The sequence below is a fragment of the Schistocerca serialis genome, chromosome 4 (genome assembly GCF_023864345.2).
Source record: "Schistocerca serialis cubense isolate TAMUIC-IGC-003099 chromosome 4, iqSchSeri2.2, whole genome shotgun sequence".
NCBI classification, from domain to species: Eukaryota; Metazoa; Arthropoda; class Insecta; order Orthoptera; family Acrididae; genus Schistocerca; species Schistocerca serialis.
Genome location: NC_064641.1, coordinates 382,713,056 through 382,731,608, shown reverse-complemented (window position 1 = coordinate 382,731,608; position 18,553 = coordinate 382,713,056). Strand labels below are relative to the sequence as shown.

General features: G+C 42.1%; 1 protein-coding gene across 1 annotated transcript in view; it reads right to left on the bottom strand.

The window, feature by feature from the left end:
• LOC126474866 (calmodulin-binding transcription activator 1) overlaps window positions 1–18,553 on the bottom strand; it is a 1,815,894-nt gene that overhangs the window by 154,495 nt on the left and 1,642,846 nt on the right. The window contains exon 21 of the mRNA XM_050102346.1: window positions 15,797–15,927. Within this exon, the coding sequence (XP_049958303.1) occupies window positions 15,797–15,927 (131 nt within the window). The remainder of the gene's footprint in view (window positions 1–15,796; window positions 15,928–18,553) is intronic.

Genomic DNA, 18,553 nt, shown 5'->3' with positions numbered 1-18,553 from the left:
CAGTAACAGAAATGAGAAATGGAAATAAAACGTAAGAGACATGGAATGAAATGAAACAGGTTCAAAAGCTATATAAGGCAGTGGCAGAAACTGAGGCAGAACTGACAGTAACATGAAAGAGCTACATAGAAAATTACAGGTTTTGAAAAGAAGTTCTCTTTATTAGGAGCTACATAATTACAAGTGGGCAAGGGGACCACAAATTGGACAGTGCTACAATCTGTAAGAGGGGGAGAAAGGGAGCAGTTTACTGGTGTCAGATGATGCAATAATTGATAACATTAAGTAATACAAAACCTTAATCTTTGCTGCTACTTTTCATTTTCATTATCATCATGGGGTCTTTTGGAGACGAAATTTTATTCTGTTTTGTGCTACTCTGCTACTCTATGCTCCACTTCCAACATTAGGCAGAGCTGCTTTCTTCCCCTTCCAATTACATACTGACAATTAAGTATAGATTTCAAAATGTTGCTAACTGCCCTTAATTATTTATGTTTCTGCCAGCTTTATAGCAGGATAACCAGTGTCTGACATTTTTGTGTGCTTGTGTGAAAGTGTGCAGAAGAAGAACTTTATCTAATAGCTTTAATATTTTAGCAGTCTTTTCTGCTGGGCTTGTCTGCAACTCAATGCTTCCTCTAAAAGTGAGTAGCAATCTTTCCTTTCCATAATATTATGAAGCAGCTTTGTAATTCTTGCTTGAATGAAAAAAGACATGAGAGGATCATATCTGCAATATATCAAAAATCGGTGAAGCAACTGAACCCCTGTTACAGTAAGCACTCACAGCAAACAGAAAGAACTGTTTCACATTTGAATGACATGGGTTAAGTGAGACTATTGCTGTGTTTTGGGGGTTTATTTAGCCATTGCTCAAAAAGAACAATATCCATTTACTGTGCATAGCAGAACTAGGAAATGCCATCCCTGTTCCAAAATATCATCATAGAAAATGGATATGTTCAACAAGACTAAAATCTGAGAAGTATATTTGCAATGCCATTCATCAAGTGATACCTTCACCCTGTGCCATGTAGTCCATTACTCAAATTCTGTGGGAATAAGTGATGCCATTCATAAAATGGGAAGAACTGCCAATGGCACAATCATACGAAAAACCAAAATGTTGGAAGATATATCCCGACATATTTGAACAACTGCAGATGGGTTTTGATGATGTGCATGCCTGGGTGTTGCTCAGTATCATTTCCTACTAATACGATCAGCCCATCACCATGAGATTATGATATTCTACAAGAAACATACAGTTGTATAAACGGAGGCTATTGCACCATATTAAAACCTCCTCACCAGAAAATGATGGGTATCTCACTCACCAAACATATGATAGTTCAGTAATTATCACAGGGCTTAAATAATGGATTGTTTTGTGTTTATTGCTCTTTTGATAAGTAACTATTGCTGTTTACAGGCTAGACACTAAATTGTAACTAATAATCCAACAAGCTCCATTGAACACTGTCACATCCAGGAGACCCTGTTGTCCATATTGTTGGCTGTTGCAAATCATGTTTTGAATGGGACACCACACCTTCAATTTTAATAACTACTCTGGACAAAATATTATCATGCTAATACCATGCTCCAGTGTTTCCAGCCTTGATAATACCCTCAATTCAGGTAAGCAAAATCTGGATGAAGCTGCTCATTGATGATCAAATCACATACAAACACTAACTGTGGGGAGAGGCCACAGTGACTGGAGATAGTGGCCATGTGTGCGTGAGTTGTGCTTGTTTGAACATGTGTGTACTTTCTATTTTTGTAGAAGGCCTGTTTGCAGGAAACTTAAATGTTTAGTAGTCTTTGCACTCTGCCTGTCTGCGACTCGTCACCTTCTCTATGTGGTGGGTAGCAATCTACCCTTTTCATAATATTGTTGTTATTCAAGCCTCGACTTCACACTATTTAACACTGCAGAGATATTGATTGCTGTGTTCCACCCACTGCTGCAAATAGTTTCAGATGTTTTCAAGACTGGGTAATCAGCAAAGGGGGCCAAAAACTTCTGACATTGGACATCACCCTCATTCTGTCAATAACCTTGTCAAAGATTGTGGAGGAGCAGACAGAAGTTCAAGACACTCTCTTGCCATTGGGATGTGAAACTGCCCCTAAACAGCAGAAAACTCACCAATGACCAATGGCATGAGATTGCAGAAGGCAATGGGAACTATGGCATTAAACACACACAATTTGTATCCACAGGACATGTGGCCTGTAACTGAGAAAATGTCATGACACTCTCTCCATTGGCAAAATATTTCAGATTAGTCCCCTATTTGGATCTTTGGGAGGGGACTGCCAGTGGGGAGGTGACCAAGAAAAAAAGACTGAATAACCAACAAAATGACAACAACTATGAGTTAGGCTGTAGAATGTCAGAAGTTTGAATGTGATAGAGAAGCTCAAAAATATAAAGACAGAAATGCTAGTGCTCAAACTAGATATAGTGGAGTCAGTGAAGTGAAATGGAAAGAAGACAAGGACTTCTGTTCAGGAGAGCATAGGATAACATCAACAGCAACAGAAAATGGTGTACGATTTTAAATGAACAGGAAGGTGGGACAGAGAGTGTGTTACTGTGAGCAGTTCACTGTAGGGTTATTAACATCAGAAACAACAGCAAATCAACACTGACAACATCAGTTTAGGTATACAAGCTGATGTCACAAGCAGAGGATCAAGAGATAGAGAAAATATAGGAGAATACTGAACAGTTAATTCAGTATGTAAAGGGAGATGAAAATCTAATAGTCATGGGGTTGTAGGGGAAGTAGAAGAAGAAAGGGTTACAGGAGAATATGGACTCAGTAGTAGGAACAAGACAGGAGAAAGACTATCTGAGTTCTGCAATAAATTTCAGCAAGTATAGGTAGATTTCAGTTAGATTACATCATGGTCATGCAGAGATTCCAAAACCAGATATTGGATTGTAAGGCATACCCAAGAGCAATTATAGATTCAGGATCACAATTTAGTACTGATAAAGAGTAGGCTGAAGTTTAAGAGAATAGTCAAGAAGAATCAATGTGTAAAGAATTGGGATATGAAAATCCTAAGCAATGAAGAATGGTTGAAGTTCTCTAAGGTACTGCAATAATGAACAGCTCAGAAGGCAGTACAGTTGAAGAGAAAAGGACATCTCTAAAATAGCAATCACAGGAATTGGAAAGAAAAATGTAGGTACAAGGAAGGTAACTGCGAGAAAACCTTGGGCAAAAGAAGAAATTCTTCAGCTAACTGACAAAAGAAAGAAGTACAAAAATAATCCAGGAAATTCAGGTATACAGAAATACAAGTCACTTAGGAATGAAACAATTAGAAAGTACATGGAAGCTAAAGAAACAAGAATCGATAGGTAACAGATAGGGGACCAGCATTAGAATCAGAATTTAAATAAGCTTGGAAGACTTATGATAAATTAGGCAGAAGGGATAGATAACATCCCACTGGAATTTCTAAATCATTGGGGAAAGTACCAACACAAAATAACTATTCATGTTGGTGTGTAGAATTTATGAGACTAGCAATATACCATAAGATTTTCCGAAAAATATCACCCACATAATTCTGAAGACAACAAGAGCCAACAAGTACAGGAATTATTGCACAATCAGATTAATAGCTCATGCATCCAAGTTGCTGATAACATAATAGACAGAAGAATGGAAAAGAAAATTGTGAATCTGTTAGATGATGATCAGTTCAGCTTCAGGAAACATAAAGGCACCAGCGAAGCAGTTCTGGTTGATAGTGAAAGCAAGACTTAAGAAAACGTTCATAAAACCTGGAAAAAGCATTCAACAATGTAAAATAGTACAAGATGTTCAAAATTATGAGAAAAACAGGGGTAGCTATATGGAAAGATGGGTAATACACAATATGTACAAGAACCAAGAAGGAACAATGTCAGTGAGAGACCAAGAACGAAGTGCTCAGATTAAAAAGAGTGTAAGAAATGGATGTAGTCTTTCACCCCCAACTGTTCAATCTATGCATTGAAGAAGGAATGATGGAAATAAAAGAAGAGTAGGATTAAAATTAAGGGTAATGATAATATTTGCTGATGATAATGCTATCCTCAGTGAAAATGAAGAAGAATTACAGGATCTGTTGAATGAAATGAACAGTCAAATAAGTACGGAATATGGATTGAGAGTAAGTAGAAGAAAGATGAAAGTAATAGAAATGAGAACAGTGAGGAACTTAACATTTGAACTGGAGGTCATGAAGCAGATGAAGTTAAGGAATTCTTCTACCTAGATGGCAAAATAACCCATAACAGATGGAGTAAGGATGACATAAAAAGCAGACTAGCACTGGCAAAAATGGTGCTCCTGGCTGAGAGAAGTCAACTAGTATCAAACAGAGGCCTTAATTTAAGGAAAAAATTTCTGAGGACGTACATCTGGAGCACAGCATTGTATGATAGTGAAACATGAACTGTGGGAAAACTGGAACAGAAGCATATGAGATGTGGTGCTACAAAATAATGATGAATAAGGTAAGGAATGAGGAGGCTCTCCAGGGAATCAGAGAGGAACAGAAAATATGGAAAACACTGTCAAGGAGGAGAGACAGGATGATATGACATTTGTTAAGACACCAGGTTATAATTTCCACAGTACTAGAAGGAGCTGTAGAGGGTCAAAACAAAACTATAGGGGAAGACAGAGATTGGAATACACCGAGAAAATAATTGAGGACGTAAGTTAAGCTGCAGGTGCTACTGTGTGTGTGTGTGTGTGTGTGTGTGTGTGTGTGTGTGTGTCAGGGCGCCTAAGAGTTCGTAAAACCAGCAGGGATGTATGCATGAACTTATGTGAGCACAGCTGCTGTCATTTTGAAAGATGAGAGTTTCTACAGTATGGTCATAATGAAAGTGGTTACTGAGAACACAGAAATAAACATTCAGGTTCCCGATATGTGATGCATTATTTAGAGAAAGTGATGCATTATTTAGAGAAAGTTTTACATGATGCTGTGATGTACCAAAAGTCCAAATGTCCACTGCAAGCAGTTCCTCATGCAATGTTTATTTGCAAAACGGTTGAGATGGACTTCCATTCACTGACAAGGCATGACACTTGTCCCTGGTCCCTAGTGGTTAGGGTCACTATACGATCAGTGTGTTTACATTGTGTAACATGGCAGCAAATGCTACATCATTCCTTATCGCCACATACTGCACAGATTCCGTACTACTGCCTGGCAACACACACTACTTCATTGCCATGATTTACATCAGCTTTGGAGGCTCACATGAATGCCTGGAACCATTCCCAAACCACTTTCAGTGCCTCAAAGGAACCAGTATGGTCTGATGTCTGATGTCTGAACAGGCATCAGAAGGACCAACAGTACCAACCAACCACCATGATATCTTCAGCTTACAGGCATCACTGGATGTGGTTATGGAGTGGCATGTGGTCAGCACACTGTTCTCTGCCTCTTGTCAATTTTTGTGATCACAGCCACTACCTCTCACTCAAGTAGCTCCTCAATTGGCCTCACAAGGGCACCCCGTTTGTCAATGGCACTTGGCAGACCCAAATGATCAGCCATCCAAGTAGTAGCCAAGCCTGATGGTGCTTGGCTTCAGTAATCTGACAGGAAATGGCGTCAACACTGTGGCAAGGCTACTGGCAGGTGTCTAACACGCTGAAGATTTAATGTGCAGAACAGGTACTAATAAAAAGGGTACAGAATCAAATTAGGAAGAAAAAGAATTTTATGGTGTAACACCTCCTAAGGTAAGTATTTCCGCTCCCGGGATTGGAATGACTCCTTACCCTCTCCCTTAAAACCCACTTCCTTTCGTCTTTCCCTCTCTTTCCCTCTTTCCTGATGAGGCAACAGTTTGTTGCGAAAGCTTGAATTTTGTGTGTATGTATGTGTCTGTTTGTGTTTCTATCGACCTGCCAGCGCTTTCGTATGGTAAGTCACATCATCTTTGTTTTTAAATATATTTTTCCCACGTGGAATGTTTCCCTCTATTTTTAATATACACTCCTGGAAATTGAAATAAGAACAACATGAATTCATTGTCCCAGGAAGGGGAAACTTTATTGACACATTCCTGGGGTCAGATACATCACATGATCACACTGACAGAACCACAGGCACATAGACACAGGCAACAGAGCATTAACAATGTCAGCACTAGTACTGTGTATATCCGCCTTTCGCAGCAATGCAGGCTGCTATTCTCCCATGGAGACGATCGTAGAGATGCTGGATGTAGTCCTGTGGAACGGCTTGCCATGCCATTTCCACCTGGCGCCTCAGTTGGACCAGCGTTCGTGCTGGACGTGCAGACCGCGTGAGACGACGCTTCATCCAGTCCCAAACATGCTCAATGGGGGACAGATCCGGAGATCTTGCTGGCCAGGGTAGTTGACTTACACCTTCTAGAGCACGTTGGGTGGCACGGGATACATGCGGACGTGCATTGTCCTGTTGGAACAGCAAGTTCCCTTGCCGGTCTAGGAATGGTAGAACGATGGGTTCGATGACGGTTTGGATGTACCGTGCACTATTCAGTGTCCCCTCGACGATCACCAGTGGTGTACGGCCAGTGTAGAAGATCGCTCCCCACACCATGATGCCAGGTGTTGGCCCTGTGTGCCTCGGTCGTATGCAGTCCTGATTGTGGCGCTCACCTACACGGCGCCAAACACGCATACGACCATCATTGGCACCAAGGCAGAAGCGACTCTCATCGCTGAAGACGACACGTCTCCATTCGTCCCTCCATTCACGCCTGTCGCGACACCACTGGAGGCGGGCTGCACGATGTTGGGGCATGAGCGGAAGACGGCCTAACGGTGTGTGGGACCGTAGCCCAGCTTCATGGAGACGGTTGCGAATGGTCCTCGCCGATACCCCAGGAGCAACAGTGTCCCTAATTTGCTGGGAAGTGGCGGTGCGGTCCCCTACGGCACTGCGTAGGATCCTACGGTCTTGGCGTGCATCCGTGCGTCGCTGCGGTCCGGTCCCAGGTCGACGGGCACGTGCACCTTCCGCCGACCACTGGCGACAACATAGATGTACTGTGGAGACCTCACGCCCCACGTGTTGAGCAATTCGGCGGTACGTCCACCCGGCCTCCCGCATGCCCACTATACGCCCTCGCTCAAAGTCCGTCAACTGCACATACGGTTCACGTCCACGCTGTCGCGGCATGCTACCAGTGTTAAAGACTGCGATGGAGCTCTGTATTCCACGGCAAACTGGCTGACACTGACGGCGGCGGTGCACAAATGCTGCGCAGCTAGCGCCATTCGACGGCCAACACCGCGGTTCCTGGTGTGTCCGCTGCGCCGTGCGTGTGATCATTGCTTGTACAGCCCTCTCGCAGTGTCCGGAGCAAGTATGGTGGGTCTGACACACCGGTGTCAATGTGTTCTTTTTTCCATTTCCAGGAGTGTATATATATATATTATATATAAAAACAAAGATGAGGTGACTTACCGAACAAAAGTGCTGGCAGGTCGATAGCCACACAAACAAACACAAACATACACACAAAATTCAAGCTTTCGCAACCAACGGTTGCTTCATCAGGAGAGAGGGAAGGAGAGGGGAAGACGAAAGGAAGTGGGTTTTAAGGGAGAGGGTAAGGAGTCATTCCAATCCCGGGAGCAGAAAGACTTACCTTAGGGGGAAAAAAAGGACGGGTATACACTCGCGCACACACACACATATACAGACACAAGCAGACATATTTAAAGACAAAGAGTTTGTGCAGAGATGTCAGTCGAGGCAGAAGTGCAGGGGCAAAGATGTTGTTGAATGACAGGTGAGGTATGAGTGGCGGCAACTTGAAATTAGCGGAGATTGAGGCCTGGTGGATAACGGGAAGAGAGGATATATTGAAGAGCAAGTTCCCATCTCCGGAGTTCGGATAGGGTGGTGTTATTGGGAAGTATCCAGATAACCCGGACGGTGTAACACTGTGCCAAGATGTGCTGGCTGTGCACCAAGGCATGTTTAGCCACAGGGTGATCCTCATTACCAACAAACACTGTCTGCCTGTGTCCATTCATGCGAATGGACAGTTTGTTGCTGGTCATTCCCACATAGAATGCGTCACAGTGTAGGCAGGTCAGTTGGTAGATCACGTGGGTGCTTTCACACGTGGCTCTGCCTTTGATCGTGTACACCTTCCGGATTACAGGACTGGAGTAGGTGGTGGTGGGAGGGTGCATGGGACAGGTTTTACACCGGGGGTGGTTACAAGGGTAGGAGCCAGAGGGTAGGGAAGGTGGTTCGGGGATTTCATAGGGATGAACTAAGAGGTTATGAAGGTTAGGTGGGCGCAGAAAGACACTCTTGGTAGAGTGGGGAGGATTTCATGAAGGATGGATCTCATTTCAGGGCAGGATTTGAGGAAGTCGTATCCCTGCTGGAGAGCCACATTCAGAATCTGATCCACTCCCGGAAAGTATCCTGTCACAAGTGGGTCACTTTTGTGGTTCTTCTGTGGGAGGTTCTGGGTTTGAGAGGATGAGGAAGTGGCTCTGGTTATTTGCTTCTGTACCAGGTCGGGAGGGTAGTTGCGGGATGCGAAAGCTGTTGTCATGTTGTTGGTGTAATGCTTCAGGGATTCTGGACTGGAGCAGATTCGTTTGCCACGAAGACCTAGGCTGTAGGGAAGGGACCGTTTGATGTGGAATGGGCGGCAGCTGTCGTAATGGAGGTACTGTTGCTTGTTGGTGGGTTTGATGTGGACGGACGTGTGAAGCTGGCCATTGGACAGGTGGAGGTCAACATCAAGGAAAGTGACATGGGATTTGGAGTAGGACCAGGTGAATCTGATGGAACCAAAGGAGTTGAGGTTGGAGAGGAAATTCTAGAGTTCTTCTTCACTGTGAGTCCAGATCATGAAGATGTCATCAATAAATCTGTACCAAACTTTGGGTTGGCAGGCCTGGGTAACCAAGAAGGCTTCCTCTAAGCGACCCATGAATAGGTTGGCGTACGAAGGGGCCATCCTGGTACTCATGGCTGTTCCCTTTAATTGTTGGTATGTCTGGCCTTCAAAAGTGAAGAAGTTGTGGGTCAGGATGAAGCTGGCTAAGGTAATGAGGAAAGAGGTTTTAGGTAGGGTGGCAGGTGATCGGCGTGAAAGGAAGTGCTCCATCGCAGCGAGGCCCTGGACGTGTGGGATATTTGTGTATAAGGAAGTGCCATCAATGGTTACAAGGATGGTTTCTGGGGGTAACGGATTGGATAAGGATTCCAGCCGTTCGAGAAAGTGGTTGGTGTCTTTGATGAAGGATGGGAGACTGCACGTAATGGGTTGAAGGTGTTGATCTACGTAGGCAGAGATACGTTCTGTGGGGGCTTGGTAACCAGCTACAATGGGGCGGCCGGGATGATTGGGTTTGTGAATTTTAGGAAGAAGGTAGGGGTGCGGGGTGTCGGTGGGGTCAGGAGGTTGATGGAGTCAGGTGAAAGGATTTGTAGGGGGCCTAAGGTTTTGAGGATTCCTTGAAGCTCCGCCTGGACATCAGGTATGGGATTACCTTGGCAAACTTTGTATGTGGTGTTGTCTGAAAGCAGTCCCTCAGCCACATACTCCCGACGATCAAGTACCACGGTCGTGGAACCCTTGTCCGCCGGAAGAATGACGATGGACCGGTCAGCCTTCAGATCACGGATAGCCTGGGCTTCAGCAGTGGTGATGTTGGGAGTAGGATTAAGGTTTTTTAAGAAGGATTGAGAGGCAAGGCTGGAAGTCAGAAATTCCTGGAAGGTTTGGAGAGGGTGATTTTGAGGAAGAGGAGGTGGGTCCCGCTGTGATGGAGGACGGAACTGTTCCAGGCAGGGTTCAATTTGGATAGTGTCTTGGGGAGTTGGATCATTAGGGGTAGGATTAGGATCATTTTTCCTCATGGCAAAGTGATACTTCCAGCAGAGAGTACGAGTGTAGGACAGTAAATCTTTGATGAGGGCTGTTTGGTTGAATCTGGGAGTGGGGCTGAAGGTGAGGCCTTTGGATAGGACAGAGGTTTCGGATTGGGAGAGAGGTTTGGAGGAAAGGTTAACTACTGAATTAGGGTGTTGTGGTGCCAGATTGTGTTGATTGGAATTTTGAGGTTTTGGAGGGAGTGGAGCTGGAAGTGGGAGACTGAGTAGATGGGAGAGACTGGGTTTGTGTGCAATGAGAGGTGGTTGAGGTTTGCTGGAAAGGTTGTGAAGGGTGAGTGAATTGCCTTTCCGGAGGTGGGAAATCAGGAGATTGGATAGTTTTTTGAGGTGAAGGGTGGCATGCTGTTCTAATTTGCGGTTGGCCTGTAGGAGGATGCTCTGAATAGCCGGTGTGGATGTGGGAGAGGAAAGATTGAGGACTTTTATTAAGGATAGGAGTTGACGGGTGTGTTCATTGGTTGAGTTGATGTGTAGGTGAAGGATTAGGTGGGTGAGGGCAACGGATTGTTCAGTTTAGAACTGGTATAGGGACTGATGGAAAGAAGGGTTGCAGCCAGAGATGGGAACTTTAAGTTTGAGGCCTTTGGGGGTTATGCCAAATGTCAGACAAGCCTGAGAAAATAAAATATGGGAGCGTAATCTGGCTAGGGTGAAGGCATGTTTGCGGAGGGAATGTAAATAAAACTTAATGGGGTCATTGTGGGGGTGTTGTGAGGGTGACATGGTATTAGAAGGTGGAAATAGTAACATGAGTTTGAAATGAAAATGAAAGATAAAAATACACTCCTGGAAATGGAAAAAAGAACACATTGACACCGGTGTGTCAGACCCACCATACCTGCTCCGGACACTGCGAGAGGGCTGTACAAGCAATGATCACACGCAGGGCACAGCGGACACATCAGGAACCGCGGTGTTGGCCGTCGAATGGCGCTAGCTGCGCAGCATTTGTGCACCGCCGCCGTCAGTGTCAGCCAGTTTGCCGTGGCATACGGAGCTCCATCGCAGTCTTTAACACTGGTAGCATGCCGCGACAGCGTGGACGTGAACCGTATGTGCAGTTGACGGACTTTGAGCGAGGGCGTATAGTGGGCATGCGGGAGGCTGGGTGGACGTACCGCCAAATTGCTCAACACGTGGGGCGTGAGGTCTCCACAGTACATCGATGTTGTCGCCAGTGGTCGGCGGAAGGTGCACGTGCCCGTCGACCTGGGACCGGACCGCAGCGACGCACGGATGCACGCCAAGACCGTAGGATCCTTTGCAGTGCCGTAGGGGACCGCACCGCCACTTCCCAGCAAATTAGGGACACTGTTGCTCCTGGGGTATCGGCGAGGACCATTCGCAACCGTCTCCATGAAGCTGGGCTACGGTCCCGCACACCGTTATGCCGTCTTCCGCTCACGCCCCAACATCGTGCAGCCCGCCTCCAGTGGTGTCGCGACAGGCGTGAATGGAGGGACGAATGGAGACGTGTCGTCTTCAGCGATGAGAGTCGCTTCTGCCTTGGTGCCAATGATGGTCGTATGCGTGTTTGGCGCCGTGTAGGTGAGCGCCACAATCAGGACTGCATACGACCGAGGCACACAGGGCCAACACCCGGCATCATGGTGTGGGGAGCGATCTCCTACACTGGCCGTACACCACTGGTGATCGTCGAGGGGACACTGAATAGTGCACGGTACATCCAAACCGTCATCGAACCCATCGTTCCACCATTCCTAGACCGGCAAGGGAACTTGCTGTTCCAACAGGACAATGCACGTCCGCATGTATCCCGTGCCACCCAATGTGCTCTAGAAGGTGTAAGTCAACTACCCTGGCCAGCAAGATCTCCGGATCTGTCCCCCATTGAGCATGTTTGGGACTGGATGAAGCGTCGTCTCACGCGGTCTGCACGTCCAGCACGAACGCTGGTCCAACTGAGGCGCCAGGTGGAAATGGCATGGCAAGCCGTTCCACAGGACTACATCCAGCATCTCTACGATCGTCTCCATGGGAGAATAGCAGCCTGTATTGCTGCGAAAGGTGGATATACACTGTACTAGTGCCGACATTGTTAATGCTCTGTTGCCTGTGTCTATGTGCCTGTGGTTCTGTCAGTGTGATCATGTGATGTATCTGACCCCAGGAATGTGTCAATAAAGTTTCCCCTTCCTGGGACAATGAATTCACGGTGTTCTTATTTCAATTTCCAGGAGTGTATATGGGGAGAGATAAGGGTGAACTAGAAAGTAACTGGAGATCTGGTATGAAAAAAGGCGAAAAAGTGTTGGTTAAGTTGATCCTGTGGTGAACTTGGGTTGGTAGACAGCGATGTGCATGAAGGTTAGGTGGTTGTGTTGCCGCTGAAACACGTTAAAGGACGGAGAAATTCGGGAAAATTTCGAAAAAACGTGTAAATGTATTAAAAGGAGTGGTGTTATGGTGAAAGACTACGAAAATGGGGCTAACAATTGTCTGACGAAGAAATAATGATGTTAAAACCTGTGGGGAGTGGCTAAAAATGATTAGTGATGTGCGAAAAACGAAAGTGGAAATAAAGTGAAAGTTATTAGAACTAGCCGAAATGGTTGTTTAATACGCGAATGCAGCTGTTATTGAACTAGAAACGATGGATTTTATAGCAGCGGTAGTGTTGAAAGCGGAAAATAAAAATTTTTTTGGTTATGGTTTGGAAGTGGGTTACGTATTATTGAGTATATATAGGCGGGATAAAATTGTATTATGGTAAAAAGGGGAAGGTGAATACCCAATCTGTGAAAATTCAAACTAACACAATCTGCCGGTAAAGTCAAGGCAGCTGTGTTTTGGGACTGGAAGGGGTTATTGTTGGTTGACTTACTGTCTGCTGGGACAACAATAACTGCTGACATGTGCTGTGAAACACTGAAAAAACTCATATGGGCAATTTAGAACTGGAGAAGAGGAATGTTGAGCAAGAGTAGAAGCATTCTCCACAACAACACACAACCACAAGTTGCCCATCGAACTATCGATCTCCTGCAAAACGTTGGTTGGAACGTCTTCACCTACCCACCATACAGTTTGGACTTGGGAGTGATCAATTACCATCTGTTTCCTAAGTTGATGGAACATTTGTGTGGATGGTGGTTCTTCTCCAATTCGAGGTGAAAGATCAGGTTCAATGCTTCCTGAAGAAGATGGCAGTGAACAGTTATGACTTGGGCATTGTAAAACTGCCAAAGTGTCTACAAAAATGTGCCAACTGAAATGGTGATTATGAAGAAAAATGAGGCATTCTTCATCCTTTAAGATGATATAACTATTATAGGAAATAAATGGTTGTTTTTTCCATACCTGAAAACATAAGAGACCCTATTTTTAGTGATTGCCTTCACATTTAATCTGACAGTGAAAAAAGTGTGGGAGTTAAAACCATGGAAGGAGACAAAGGCTTGAATCCAGCATGCAAGTTCAGATGGATATAGGTTGCAATAGTTTACAAGATGAAGAGACTTTCACCAGATAGACAAGTGTGGAGAACAGCATCAAACCAGTCTTTGAATTGATTACTTCTACTACTACTACAATATTTACTCATAATGTCAATTACTGCACAAAAATAGAACAACAATTCCAACATCTGAGAGTCAAATATTGCTTTCTTATTAAGTAAAGGCAACAACTGAGGAGGAGCATGTGTCAGCAGCTGTTGAAAGTCACTGAAATATTCAAACCAGGAGATGTAAAATATAGTGTCATAGACAATGACACACAGTAATGGAATGGAAAGAATAAGCAATGACATAAATTGAAATGTTTGAACAGTCATTAATGTAATGTACACTTCCTGACCCAAGTGACATGGTCAGATGTCAATGAAACTCACACATGTTAATGGGTATGTAAATAATTAGTGCTGTAATTATCTGTGACTTGCAGAACAGCCATGAAATTTCATTAGTGCTGTTCATACTTATTGTTGTTACTAGGCCTCTTAGAATATGTAACAAGGTGTGAACTGTGTCATATATTGAGTCATAACTGTTAAGAACATGGAGATATCTTGTACTCATATGGGACAGTGTTATCAGCACCTGAACACAGCTTGAAAGAGATCTCTTTGGGGGTGTCCATTTGGCTGGCTGGTTGACTCAAGCAATATCCAGATTTCTGGGGCATGCAGATGTGACACAACAATTAGCCTGGCATCTTCATTGGCTAAAGCACTAATCATGTTCCAAAAATGTTCCTCCTTTTTCCTCATTAATTTGTTACCTCCTCTGCCACTACATTCTATTGACTAAGGAATGACACCTTCTGAGTTTCTTCTAAGCTGGCACTGCACCTTTCATGTGTAGACACACACAACTTCTTCTTCTCTACTTCTAAATATCTCGATTTTCTTACAACACAGACAAATATCATCATAATGAACTATTTATTTCGCCTGAATTGTTATTTTCAGCTGTCATTTTGTTAAATTGCAGACTGCATCTAGCCACAGACAATAATTAAAAATAAAATAACTATTATAATAATTATATTTAACTTTGCTAAATGAATTAGCTATGGAAGAACAGAATGACTGGTAGAAGACAACCCAATAGAAAATCAGTTTGCATTCTGGATAAATGAAGGAACACCTGAGACATTATTGATTCTAGGATTTAGCTTATACGATAAATTGATGAAAGGCAAACCTAAATTTATAGCATTTGTAGATTCAAAAACAGCATTTGACTGGAATGCATGCTATGGAATTCTACAGTTATTAAGAGAAGAGAGTATTGGAGGATGAGAAAGGGTTGTAGCCTACCCCCATATTACTCACTCTGTACAAGAAGCAAGCAGTAAAATAAATTAATTATAATTCTGGAAAGTAAATTCTGGAGTTATTAGAGTATAGAATGGGGGGGCGGGGGCGAGAAAGGTGTGTAGCCTATCCTCTTTATAGCTCCCACTATACAAGGAGTAAAAGTAACAGAAATTAAGGATAAATTTCAAAAGGTAATTAAAGTCCTGAGAGAAGAAATCAAAACTTCATGGTTTGCCAATGACATTTTATATCTGTCAGTGATAGGAAGGGGCTTGGCAGATCAGATAATGGAATGGATGGTTTCTGGAAAAGAGTGTAAGATAATTATCAAGGACAATGGAATAAGTATGAATGAAGTTGATCAATACTGTGGGTATTAGATCAGGAAATATGACACTAAAAAGTTGTAGATGAGGTTTGTTATTGAAGAGGAAGACCAAGGCTTGAATAGGATGAGTTTGTTCAAACTGACATAGACTGTAGTAAATGAAGAGGCATATACAAGAAAGACTAGCATGAAGAGTTGCATCAAACCCATGTCCAGACTGTTGGCTGTAACACAAATAATCTTGTATTTTATTTGGAAATAAATGTCTTGTTTCTCAGTCAAGATGATCTTTTTACAACTCTAGTTTCCCCTAGTTATAATGTTGACAAGGTAATCTCTTAAGAAAATCAAGAGAAATTCGATAATATTTGTTTTTATAAAGACTGGAAGTAAATAAGGAACTGAAAATGTCATACCTAATAAAATACAAGTACATTTTTTGCATGCTTTCCTAATTAGTACTAAAACAAGGTACATCAGGTAAAGTAAAACAAATTAAATTAAAACAGAGTATTAAGTGGATCTAAAAGAAACTTACCTGTTTTCAACTTTCACCAATAGACCTCACTTCTTTCTTGCAGACTGAGACTTATAATTTTACTTTTCTACAATGTAAATAAGATTTTCATATATATATATATATATATATATATATATATATATATATATATATATATATATATATTAAAAAAAAAACAGCAGTTGCACTTGTAGTGACTCACATAAGGCAAAATCCATTCGTCTAATAGGGGAACTCATTAGGGGATCATGGCCATCAGTAGAGATGGAGTCGTATGGAGTTTCAACACCATTCATTGGAGAGCTCACTGGCAAAGACATGCTCCGATCAAACCTAGCACAAAGAGAGCCAAAACAATTTTAGATTATATGAAAATTTTGAATCCATTGAATGAAAAGATTCTTCCATATGCTGAAGAAATTAACATTGAGTAATTGCACTTCCAGTATCATGTACTGAAAACTTTTTGGTCATTAGGTCACTGCATTTGAGTGTTTTAAATCTTTACTCATTTGTACAACAGAACCTGTTACTAGAACTGTTAATTATTGAAACAATGGGTATATTTCCAGTTTACAGTGAATGTTTTCATTCAGCAGACTCAAGTCTTATTTTTATTTACAAATGAGTTTTTGCATACTATTTTTCTTGCCTTGGATCTCTTGTTAACAACAAAGATGATACCCAAACAATAAAGTAAGAAAAACTGAGAAGTGTCACAACTGAAAAAGCAAAAAAGCAGATATTTCCTCATAATATCAATGGCAATAGCAACTAATAGAAAAATAAAAGCCAAAATCAATTACTGATGATGAATGATAACACATGAAACTCAAGTATCAGAAGACTTGTCCCTGAATGTCATTTGTTCCAAATTCTGACAACTGTCCTGGCTTCTTATCTAACCCTTACAGTGAACCTTGTCACTTCACCATCACTTGTTTTCTGTCCCAATCTGTGTTTATGAATCTGGCATAAATAAGACTGTAAATCAAAATATCACAGCTTCAAGGTAACTGTATTTACTGTTACTGTGTCATATAATTCCATTCAGATGGCATACCAAACATACAAAAACCACACTTGGTTAGCAAATTACTAAATAAACATTTACCAGAACAAAATGTGTATAATTTACATATGAAGTATCCAAGGCAGCTTATAGTAAGTGGCAGCAGATACATGAAGTATCAGTATCATTTTATATTCTTCCTATATAGCCAGTGAATAGTATGACTCGCTATGCATCCATGTGAGCCCAAATTACTGTAATTTTACTACTATAGTCATTTTGAAATTCACACTTGAGTATAAGCAAAATGTTTACTGACTCATCTTGAAACATATGGTCTCTGCATTTTAAATATAAACCATTACATAATGCAGAGCTTCCCTATTTAACAGCATATAGCTATAAATTCGTAAGATGCTTTCAAAGTGGCTAAGTGAATCTGTGAAACATCATTTAGTTCTCTTAATTTTTTCTCTCCCTCCTGTTAATCCACATTGCTAAGTGTCTCAAAATGACAAAGTATAACCAAAAATTGGTTTGCTGAAGACTCACGCCTTAAATAACTTACACATCCTCAGGATTCATCCAATGAAGCTGTCTGACATCTTGTGGTTCTATCATCTTAAATCATTCACTATATATATCACTAGATGTTTAGCTGGTCTGCGATTCCAAGTGATTTTTCAGTTATGGTGTAATAAAATGTAATTATGTACACACATCACATTGCACATTGTTATGTTACGGGTCAGCTGCCCGCTTTGCACAATGTCCTGATCATTTGAAAGTCCACATGCATTTTGCAGAAATTTTCTAATGGCGTTTCATACCTGCATAGTACTGCATCATCTGCGAATGGCATCCGAGAGCTACAAACGTTATCTATCAGGTCATTTATATGTATTATAACTACACTGTCACATTTCCTTGTCTACTGTTGCTTTCACCCTAATGATGTTTCCCTACTGAGAATTGCAAACTGATTTCTGATCTTTATGAAATCTTCAGTATGAATAACATCTTAACAATTAAGATGAAGACCACATGTCACCTATAAAATAAGGGGGAGAGTTAACTCTCTTTATTCATAAGCAATGTACACAAAATTAACAAGCAGCTGCTTGAACATTGTTGGGGAAAATGTTTCATAATTAAATATCCCTGTCTACAAACAAAATATTTCTTAGTTTCATTTGATTAAATCACATAAGCTATCAATTAAAATATGTTAATGCCATTTGACCCACTCTCATGCATACAGGTTCATTTTAAAAGATATAAGGGCAATGACAAGCTATTGGAGGTGGGTGGATATTTATCACTAATGTGACATGGGGGAATCTAAACAAAGTTAGATTATTTTATAGGTAATTTTCTGCTTTTCTTTCAGATTTTCTCTTCATTCTTACAATTATTATACAGGCTGCAGCAAAAGTCAGTCAACCAAAAATGCAGTCTGGTGTTTTGTAGCTTTAATAGTTTATACAACTTGTTCAAAATACCATCCATTGTTAAATTGACATTTAACACACCATTTAAATACAGAGTATGATAGAGGGAAACATTCCACGTGGGAAAAATATATCTAAAAACAAAGACGATGTGACATACCAAACGAAAGCGCTGGCAGGTTGATAGACACACAAACAAACAAACACAAACATACACACAAAATTCAAGCTTTCGTAACCAACGGTTGCTTCATCAGGAGAGAGGGAAGAAGAGGGAAAGACGAAAGGATGTGGGTTTTAAGGGAGAGGGTAAGGAGTCATTCCAATCCCGGGAGCAGGAAGACTTACCTTCGGGGGAAAAAAGGACAGGTATACACTCGCACACACACACACACATATCCATCCGCACATACGCAGTCACAAGCAGACATTTGTAAACGCAAAGAGTTTGGGCAGAGATGTCAGTCGAGGCGGAAGTACAGAGGCAAAGATGTTG